A 10,691-nucleotide genomic window follows, 5' to 3' on the forward strand; every position below is an offset into this window, starting at 1 on the left:
TTATAATATCTACCCATTGACATTTAGAGCCAAGGACAGCAAGTCTAATCCATCTTCTCACATGACAACCTTTCAGAGAATTGAAGTCAGGGATCCCATTCCCAGCAAGTTGTCCCTTCTTCAGACTAAACATTCTCAGTTCCTTCAACTAGTCTGCATATGGCCTAGTCTCCAATCTCCTCACCCTCTTGCTTGTCCTCCTCTGGACTAATGGGAAGATCAAGTGAAATGGTGAGAAGGCACTTAAGAAAGAACAAAGAAAAAGATAAACTACTTTGTTTTCAAAATGACAAATGATAACAAACAAAAAACCAGGTTGGATTATAAAAAGAAGTCTTTATTTACACATGAGGGAAATTAAGGGTACAAGTATTAAATAAGCACCAACTATATGGCATTACTTTACAGTTGTTATCTCTTGCTCCTCACAAAAACCCTGGGAGGTAGGTGCTGTTATTATTCCTATTTTACATTCAAGGAAACCAAGGTAGAAGAGATTAAGACATTTATCCAGGATTGCATAGCTAGTGTCTGAGCTCAGGTCTTCTTACTTCACACGTGGTGTTGTAGCACCTTTTTTCTTTTTTTTAATAAGTTTATCCACTGCTGAAATGGCTTTAGGAATACTATGGGAAATGGTCTCACTAACAACATCTTTGAGGAACTTTTTCACGAAACCAGGAACTTTAATTCCTCTTTTGCTTCTTCTGACAATCTGTAGGATAAAGAATAGAGTTCAATATTTAGGGACCAGTGATAATAATTCCCATTTCTCTAGTTTTACAATCTTATTAAGATCCTTCGTTCCTTCCTTCTTTCCTTCATTCCTTTGTTTCTTCGTTCGTTTGTTCATTCCTTCCTATCTTTCTTCCTTCCTTTTTTCTTTCCTTTTTTCCTTCCTCTCTTTCATTTTATATTTTCACAATTAATTGTAAATAAAAATTTTAACATATTTTTTTTAATTTTTAGTTCTAAATTCACTCCCTCCCTCCTTCTCCTATCCCCTTCTTGAAAAGGCAATAAGTTTTATATAGATTATACATGCATATAAAGCATATTTCCATTTTATATATGTTGCAAAAAAACCCAAACCAAAAAAAAACACTTAAGAAAAAATAAGGAAAGTTAAAAAAATATGCTTCAATATGCATTCAGACTCATCATTTTTTTTCATTTGGAGTTCAATAGTATTTTTCATCATTAGGTTTTTGGAATTGCCTTTGATCAGCGTAAGGATTGTATTGATCAGAATAGCTAAGTCATTGTTGATCATCATACAATATTGCTATTTCAGTGTACAATGATCTCCTGGCTCTGCTCACTTCAGTTTGTATCAGTTCACATAGGTCTTCCCACATTTTTTCTGAAAACATCCACCCCTTGTCATCTCTTATTCCTCAATAGTATTCCATCTCAACCATATACCACAATTTGTGCAGCAATTTCCCAATTGATGGGTGTCCCCTCAGTTTCCAATTCTATTAACTCCATGAGGCAGCTGTTCTATGGTGGAAAGAATAGTAGGTCCAAAGGGAAGAGTAAATCTTGGCTCTTCCATTCTCTCAGTGGCCAAGGTGGTATTCAAACTCAGGCATTTGGGCATAAAACCCGTGTTCTTGTCACTGCACTACATTCACTAATTGCATAATTATAGCTAGATGCCTATGAATCTTCCCAATTGACCCCTTCCTATTTGGCTGCTCTTCTTGTAACTGCTGACTCTAGGGTCAGGAAGGGCATCAGGAATCACTTACCGTGTTACTCGCCATGGGAGAACAGCGGACCCAAACATCAGCTTCACCGTCACAGATGAATTTGACTGCTGCCCGACAATACTTCTCTTCCTACAGTTTGAGAGAGAGAAAGAAAGAGAGATGTTCAGGAAAGCTTTAGGTCTCAATCACATGAGAAAAGCAGGAAATACACAGTATTTCTTTCTTTTTTGCATTCTTTACTCCCCCTTTTCATTCCTCCCTCAGACCCAATCATAGGTCCCCAGTGTTGCTTTCTTCCATGCTTAGGACATTAGGATCTCTTGAGTTAGTGTTGGAAGGGACCTTGGAGCCCATCTAACCCAGAGATGTCACACTCAAAAAGAAAGAGGAGCTACTAAACCATACATGAGGGTGACCTGTTGACTTAGTTTTAAAATATCACACTACCAGGGGCAGCTAGGTGGCTCAGTGGATCGAGAGTCAGGCTTAGAGATGGGCAGTCCTGGGTTCAAATCTGGTCTCTGACACTTCCCAGCTGTATGATCCTGGGCAAGCCACTTAACCCCCATTGCCTAGTCCTTAGCACTCTTCTGTCTTGGAACCAATACAAAGTATTGATTCTAAAATGGAAGGTAAGGGCTTTAAAAAAAAGTAACATTGCCCATGCTTCAATGTACATTTAGTTATTTTGTCAAATATTTTCCAGTTACATTTAATCTACTCAGGATCTTCAAGGGTCTTATTGCTATTATAACTCAGTATACTAATAAACACAACGCATATTTGTTTTATTTTATTCTAAAATAGAAGAGCAAAGAAGAGGAAAGATGAAAGAGAGAAGAGGAAAGAGAGATAGAGATAGGAAAAGACAAAGATACAGAGAGAGAATCAGAATCAGAGAAAGACAAAAAGGGAGAGAGAGGGGAGGCAAAGAGATAGAGACAGAGAAGTGAGTTTGGAGGAGGGCAGATGAGGCAGGGGGTTTGGAAGCATGGGGGAGAAATGTGGCTCTTACCCCGTCTTTTTTGAAGGCACATTTGCTAGGAGTGCGGGTTTCTCCTTTCAGGCATTCAGTTTCTTGTATAGCGAAACCCATACGGTGGGGTTCTTTGGATTTTCTATCCTGAACATGGGGAGAAGAATAATTTGAGACTTTTATTGCATCTTTCCAAGTCTCTTATTCCTTAAGGATTCTGCCTCCTGTCCCCTTCCCATGCCTTATTTCTTATAGTACAATGGAATTGATCACTGATTTTGGAACCAGTTCTGGATTCAAATCCCATCTCGGACTCAAGACCTTCAGCTCTCTGGACCTCAGTTTCCTAATCTAGAAAATAGATGGGGTTGAGTAAGAGCAAATGTGTGTCATGGATCCTTTTTTCAGTATAGAGAAATCTCTGGGCTTCTTCTAGAAACAATATTTTTAAATATAAGGGGAAGCTGGGTGGCTCAGGGAATTGATGACCAGGCTCAAAGACAGGACATCCTGGGTTTAAATATGGCTTCAGACACTTCCCAGCTGTGTGACCCTGGGCAAGTCACTTCACCCCCATTGTCTAGCCCTTACCACTCTTCTGCCTTAGAACCCTACACAGTATTGATTCTAAGATGGACGGTAAGGGTTAAAAAATATTTTGAAATGCATAAAATGAAATGCAAAGGATTCCAAAGGAAACCAAAGTTCAGTCAAAATTATTTTGCCCATCCAAATTCATGGACTCATCTACCCATAGACCACCCTCTCTCCCAAGGATCTAGATTTCCTTTTATCTATAGATCTATGATTCTGGAGCTTTTTGCCAGAGTTCAGCTCTGAGCCTCTATTCCCATTCTTCTTATTCCTCCCAAGTACTCACCCACTTAAGTTGGGGTGTAATTGCAGTTATCCAGTAGGCATTTTTCTCATCACACTTGCTATTGAAATGGCTCATAGCAATTGTTAGAGCATCGTAATAGGAAAGCCCTCGGACTTCAGTAGCTTTAACCTCCATCAGCCCCAGAAGGAGCAGAGGAAGCAAAATTCTGAAGCTTGCCATTTTGTTTCTTCGGCTGATATCCTTGCTTGGGCTGATATTCCTTGTTTCTTTGGCTGATGTTCTCCATATTTATATCCCTAGAAAGGCTAGCAGTTGGGGAGGGCCTTCGGTCACTCTCAGGGATTGACCAATGGCTTTCAAAATCATTTCAACTCATTTTACAGATATGTTTAGAGATAGGAATCGGACCAGAGAGGAGATTTGTTGATTACTCCACAATGTACACCATCTATTTCCCCCCAAGCCAATTCAAGAAGGCATTCAAGATGCTCAGGGCTGTCAGCAATAAACTGGGGCAGATATCTAGAATGAGATATAATTAAAAAAGTGGAAAGAGTTGGCCCAAAGGGTTATAGATTGAAATCTGAAATAGAATCCAGAGGTTACTAAGGCCACCACACATCCCTTTTCCAGATGAAGAAATCAAGACTTGGAGAGACCAAGAGATTTTCTCCCATATACATATTAGGCAAATAAAAGAAAAGGATCCAGATTCTCTGACTCCAAACCCAAGACTCTTTACATTGTACCACGCTTCTTTTCTCTTTCATTTTAGTAGATCAGTGGTGTCAAACTCAAGTAGAAACAGGCCACTGAGCTTCTGCTCACTGCATATTGAATCAGAAAATAATATATAGTATTAATAGTACCTATGTTCTATTCTAGTTGTATTTATTTTGTTACATATTTCCTAATTATATTTTAATCTGGTTCTCCCAGCACTTGGGGAGTAATGCTGACTTCACTGGACTCTGTGTTTGTCACCTCTTATAGGTCATAGATGATCTTTGACTTAGAGGTGGAAAGGACCTTCAAGGTCAGTTTAGCCCAGCCCCCTCATTTTTCTAATGAGACCACTGAGAGCTATAGAGGTTGAGTGACTTGATCAAGTTTTCATAGTAATTAGGGGCAAAGGCAGGTTTGGATGCTGTTTTCTGCTGTCACTCTCCCCTGCCCCTGCCTCGGAGCAGAAAATTTGGCAGGGGAATGGAAACAATCATTGGACTTGGATGCAGGAAACCAACTCTACTCTCAATGACTGAATATGAAAATATTACCAGCATAAATATAAGGTGAAATAAATCCCATATGTTCAAAGTAGTTATATACCAGGTAGTTTGGGACGAAGAGCATTAACAGTCAGGGATTCAGACAAGGCTTCATCTCTTGAGAAGAGAGCACAGATTTGGAATCAGAGGATTTGGGTTAAAATTCAGGCTTTGTGACTTATATTTGTATATATTTGGGTAAATTATCTATCCTCTTTGGGCCTCAGTTTGCTTATCTAAGTATAAGAATTGTGTGAGAGTCCTCTGGCTCCAAATCCAGACTGGTTTTCCATAAGACCACACTGCTTCTTAAGGAATGAGGCATTTCCAAGCCTAAAGATGGGAGGTCCTTGGTTCAAATCTGGCCTGAGACACTTCCTAGCTGTATGACCCTGGGTGAGTCACTTGACCCCCATTGCCTAGCCCTTACCACTCTTCTGCCTTGGAATTAATACACAATATTGATTCCAAGACAGAAAGTAAGGGTTTTTTAAAATAAATAAATTAATTAAAAAAGAAAGGAATGAGGCATATCATAAAGAACTTAACATTTATAATAGCCAACATTTATATAGAGCTTAAAAGTTTATAAAATATTTCATATATATCTTTACAACAATGAAGTATGTGCTATTATCATGTCCATTTTACAGATGAGGAACCTGGGGTAGGCAGAGGTTAAGTAATTTGCCTAGGGTCATACAGCTATTAAGTGTCTGAAACTAGATTTGAACTCAGATCTCTCAGCTCCAAAAACTATGCTTTATATAGTGCATCAAACTACCTTGTATTTAACTATTTTGTACATATTTGGAATTATTCATCCTACCTTTATGCAGTACATATCAATATCCTTTTTTGTTGCTTCCCCAATTAGAAAGTAAGCTTGTTTTGAGCTTCATTCTTTGAATTTGGATTACCAGTGCCTAGCACAGTGTCTGGCACATAAGAGTCACAATAAATTCTTGTGGATTGATTGAAGGAAATCAGACTCACTTACATACGAACTCACAACTGTCAGAGACAGTCTTTCTGACTCACACATAGCATGCAAAGCATAGAATTGGGAGTGGGGCAGAAAGTGATCCATTTTAACAGAAATGTGGAGGAAGTTTGGCACAGTAATAAAAGAGAAAGCTAAAACAGAAGTAGACTTAGGACTTAAGTGACCAGGGCTTTACTGATGGGAGAGGGCTGGAGGGTATAGGTGTCAAGGGGCAGGATGCTGGGAGGCCTTTATTGCTCATCTGTCAGGCCTCCTCCCAGAAAAGAGAGGTGAGAGAGGCTCCAGGTGCCTGGTTGGTTGATTCCAAGATAAGGAATGGGCAAGAATGACGAATTTTGGTAATTTATTATATTTTTTTAACCAATTACATGTATTAGGAAATTTCCATATAAGTCTTCCAAAGTTATATGATTCAAAATATCCCCCTTCCTCTGTTTCCTTTCTCCTCTAGGAGCTGGCAAACAATTTGATCTGGATTACACACATGTTTCCATATTGTCCATTTTTGTAAGTGGATAATCATATAAGGCCAAAACCCCAAACCATATGCCCAAATAAATAAGCAAAAAATCACGTGCTTTCATCTGTATTCAGACTTGAACACTTCCTTCTCTGGAGGTGGGTAGCATTTTTTGTCATAAATTCTTCAGAATTGTCCTGGATTATTGCATTGCTGAGAGTACCCAAGTCTTTCACAGTTGGTCATGAGGATGAGATAATTTGGAGAGATGCTCTAGATCACGTAAAGGCCTTGGCAGGTGGGAATTACCACTCTTGGGTAGCACAAGTACAAGGGGTAGATTGGAAAGTGATCTTCCATCACCCCCCAGCCAGGGAGAAGGATGACTTCCTAGCCCAAGTCTTCTGGATATAGGCTTATACAGAACAAAGGATGAACTTTTTCATACCAGTCAGTCTAAGAAGAGGATTCAGTGTAGTTCCTGGGCATCTCTTCTCCACTTAACCCCACTCCCTATCCCAATCAACTGAATGCTGTTTCTGGAGCTCTGTAAAATGAGAGAATTTGCCTGGATTACCTAACAATAAAGTCCTATTAGATTCTCAATCTTATAATCTTAAATCTGACGACCTTAGAAGAGGTACGCCAATTGGATTCAAAGGAAGGAGAATGTAGGCAGGGAGAGCAGTTTGGAAGGATATTAATTTACCCCGTATTCTAAATTGATTGAGGACTGTAATTGGATCTTCTTCCTCTAGCTTTCTTATTACAAAGTACAAATAAGGAATGTGACTTAAATGATGACACTCTTCGAATTAGAGATCCCCCTGCAAAGCATACATACCCCAAGGAGACTGCAGACAGAAAAAAGTCCCAAATATACAAAATATTCATAACAACATTTTCTTAAGTAGCAAAGAACTGGAAACAAAGTGGATGTACATTAAGAAGAGAATGACTTTTAAAAACCCTGGGCTATACATGTAATAAAATGTTGCTCTTCAAGAAACAAGTAGTATGAAGAATTCAGAGACTAGGAAGACTTAAGCAAGTAAGAAGGACTTGTATTATGTGAACTCTTTACCTCCCCTAGTGCTTCTGTAATCATTTCAATGCTTAATAAATATTTGTTTAAATGGAATGCATCAATGAGGGAAAACTCTGTTCCTAACTTAGGCATGCTTCCTTGTTATTCAGTCATTTCAGTAATGTCTGACTCTTCATGAACCCATTTGGGGTTTTCTTGGCAAAGATACTGGAGTGATTTGCCATTTCCTTCTCCAGTCCATTTTACAGAGGAGGAAACTGAGGCAAACAGGGTTAAGTGACTTGCCCAGGCTCCCACAGCTAACAGGTGTCTGAGGCCAGATTTGAGCTTAGGAAGATAAAGTCTTCCTGACTCCAGGCCCAGTACTCTATCCCCTGAGCCACCTAGCTGCCCCTAGTTCCTGGATTCTTTATGATTCTCCTATGATGAACTACACAATCTATTCTAGTTCACCTTTCACCAATTTTCCCGTCCCCTTCTCTTCCCCAACACACTGCCTGCTCTACTCAGGTTGGTCTCTTCCACATATACCACATTCTGTTCTAAGTTGCTGGGTTTAGAAACAAAGGCTTCTTTGAAAATGTAGATTACCTAGGGAAGTAGAGAACTAGCTTTCTCCCTTTAGTAGGTTTTATGATTCTCTGAACAGCTGACCAGAGATGAGTAGCTAGCTAGATAGGACTGAAGTCACTGTAGATGACTCTACTAGCTGCCATCTTGCAGAAAGCAGGAACAGAGACAATGGCACCTGAAACATGGTAGTCTTACCTGAAATACTTGTATTCATTTGTGTACACATTTTATTCTAGGGGACTGGAACTTTAAGGCCCCTTCCAGGGTCAATATTATAGATATTCTTTTCACATAGTGGAGTATTAGGGAAACAGCATCCTTTGAGTTCTGGAAAAAAGCCTCGATTTTTTTTTTTGGTCCTCCCTTCATACCAGAGGAGAAGTCTGAATTTTTGTTTTTCTTTTACGGACTTTTTACAGTAAAAATTTTTGTACATCTGTGGCATTAAAAGATATAACATGTTGATATCATACAATATATACATACATTTTATGCATGAGTTTCAAAACCTTTTCTGTGTTGTCAGCTGGCCTTCCCATGTCATCTGCAGCTTCTGCAAAACTCCCCAGAATTCCCACCTAATTTCTTATGCCAAATCTTGACATATTGAAATTATAATGAGAAAAGTCATGTTGTGGAGGAGATGCTTGTACATGATCCTTTGATACTCTACTTAAACTGGAAGTTTCTGGAAGGCAGGGATCAGATTTTGGATTGTTAGACTTAATATTTCCTTATCTATCTCTCCCTCCTACTTTCCACTGATCAGTACTAATCCAGGATGGCAAAATTAAAGAACTACAAAATTCAGGACTGACTGTCCTTTAGGAAGTGAAATCTCGAAGTCACAAATAGAAATTAGTCGGATAAGAAGTGCAAGCTGCCTGAAGAAATGTGTGCATCTGTATTGATCTTAGATTTTTAAAAGATATATTCTAGAAGATAGAGGCTACAGCAAGTAATTAAGGATAAATACAAAAGAACTAGGACAGGGATTCTGAAAGTTAGAATTCTTCTTGCCTAGGATTTGCTCTTGGCTTGCCTCTAAGCAATGGAATACTGAGGACACAAACAGGAATGATTGTGATAAGACAGAAAAAGGCAGTTTTCTGAAGGGATTCCTGTAGCTCTCCTGGCTAAGTCAGATTTTAAAATATTTTCTGGAAGATTAAAGCAAGAGCAGGAAATTAAAGATGAACATCAAAACAAAAGAAAAAAATGCTCTTATGTGTAAGACATTGAAAGCTACATTATTGTTTAAAGGTTCTTTCTGTCCATTTGGATACCACTCTACTATGGTCATGATAGAAAGAAAAGGACCACGCCAAAACAAGGGGCCATTTTGTTATTTTCTTTGTTTCCTAGACAGCTGTGATCAAAGAATTTCTCACTGTAGAGTCCAATCCACAGATGATGATTTCTCTTTACTTGGGAACTACATAAATTCTGTTGCTTAGATCATAGTTGGAAAGTTTTTCCACTCCAATGTGGTAGATCCCTTCACTCTCAAGATTACTGATCCACTGACGTCAACTTCCATGACTGAAAGTCACTCTTATACCATGATAAGGCAACCAAATAGTACTTTTGTGGACAGGAAGACACTAAAAAATTAGAAAAAACTAATGCTTGTACTTATTGGCCTGGAAAAAGAAATCAAGAGGACAATAACAACTATTTTGACCTATATTCCTACTTTCTTTGTTTATAAACTTTTATGACAATACTAGCTAGAATTTACATAGCACTTTAAGGTTAGCAAAATGCTTTAAAAATAGTACTTCATTTGATTCTCACAACAACCCTGGGAGTTAGGTGCTATTTTTATTATGTCAGGAAAAACGGCCCTCATCCCCTTATATTTGATTGGAGTTTAGTGATAGTGAGAGGTTATAATAATTAGTATTGCGATTCTAAAGTGATTAGTATAAAGTCCATTATAATCTTAATATCATCAGTAGAATTCATGATTTTTAGAAGGGTTTCAAACTAAGGCTTAAAAACTGCTTCTAAAGGGATGTCTATCCCCTTCCTAAGTTTGTACTCCCCTTTTTTATAAGATGCTGACTATCTGAATTTCATGTCTCAATGTGGCACAAACATCAAGCACCCTTCCCTGTTTGCAAAAAGCCATCCTTCCCCCTACATCAGTTGGGAGAGAGGTAATGGTCATTTGACTTGAACTGTAGACTAATATGGGTTTACTGAAATGAACTGACCAATCAGCTCTGTAATTGGATAACTGTTTCTAAATAAGGTCTATATGATATTATTTCTTGTGATATGTCATCAACCTTGTACGGAAGTATTCATTTTGTTATATAAACCAGGTCTCAGCCTCTGGGCATTGTCTCTTGCCAGGGTCTGACAACGTAATACATGCAAGAGAACTCTTTTATTGGAGGACTTGGCCCTCTTTCAATAAAATCTAACTTTCTACCTTGATTTGGAGAAATTTGGTCTTTTACTTTATTTACCTCAATTGTCTATTTGGAGTCTGTGGGTTTTCTATTTTATAACAATTATTCCCATTTAATAGATGAGAGAATGGAGGCAGGAAAAGGTTAGTTAAGTGAATTGCCCACAATCACATAACTAGGAAATGTCTGATGCTGGAGGAAATGTCCGAGGCTGGAGGAAATGTCCAGGTATCTATGCACTGCAGCACCTCGTAATCTCTTACATATGAATAAGTGGCATATATAATGAGGGATCACCAAATCATATATTTAGGATTGAGTGTTGGGGTGACTTCAGAGGTCAACTAGTGCAACTCTTGCATTTTTGTAAAGAGAATTCTAAAG

General features: G+C 38.5%; 1 protein-coding gene across 1 annotated transcript; it reads right to left on the reverse strand.

The window, feature by feature from the left end:
- Positions 1 to 321: 321 nt before the first annotated feature.
- LOC103104254 (antimicrobial protein CAP18-like) lies at positions 322 to 3,787 on the reverse strand. The gene is made up of 4 exons (XM_007499678.2): positions 3,572 to 3,787; positions 2,731 to 2,838; positions 1,755 to 1,844; positions 322 to 715 (listed from the first exon to the last, which is right to left on the reverse strand). Exons 1-4 carry the CDS (start codon positions 3,749 to 3,751, stop codon positions 548 to 550), a joined length of 546 nt encoding a protein of 181 aa, XP_007499740.2. The 5' UTR covers positions 3,752 to 3,787; the 3' UTR covers positions 322 to 547.
- Positions 3,788 to 10,691: the final 6,904 nt, after the last annotated feature.

Source organism: Monodelphis domestica, chromosome 7 (assembly GCF_027887165.1).
Source record: "Monodelphis domestica isolate mMonDom1 chromosome 7, mMonDom1.pri, whole genome shotgun sequence".
Lineage (NCBI taxonomy): Eukaryota > Metazoa > Chordata > Mammalia > Didelphimorphia > Didelphidae > Monodelphis > Monodelphis domestica.

Bases quoted from the DNA above. Each gene is read 5' to 3' on its own strand.
- LOC103104254 (XM_007499678.2), bottom strand. From the start codon at position 3,751: ATGGCAAGCTTCAGAATTTTGCTTCCTCTGCTCCTTCTGGGGCTGATG. The intron at 1,845-2,730 runs GTAAGAGCCACA...CTCAAACTGTAG, and splicing joins GTGCCTTCAAAAAAGACGGG to GAAGAGAAGTATTGTCGGGC. The intron at 716-1,754 runs GTAAGTGATTCC...TTTATCCTACAG, and splicing joins CTCCCATGGCGAGTAACACG to ATTGTCAGAAGAAGCAAAAG.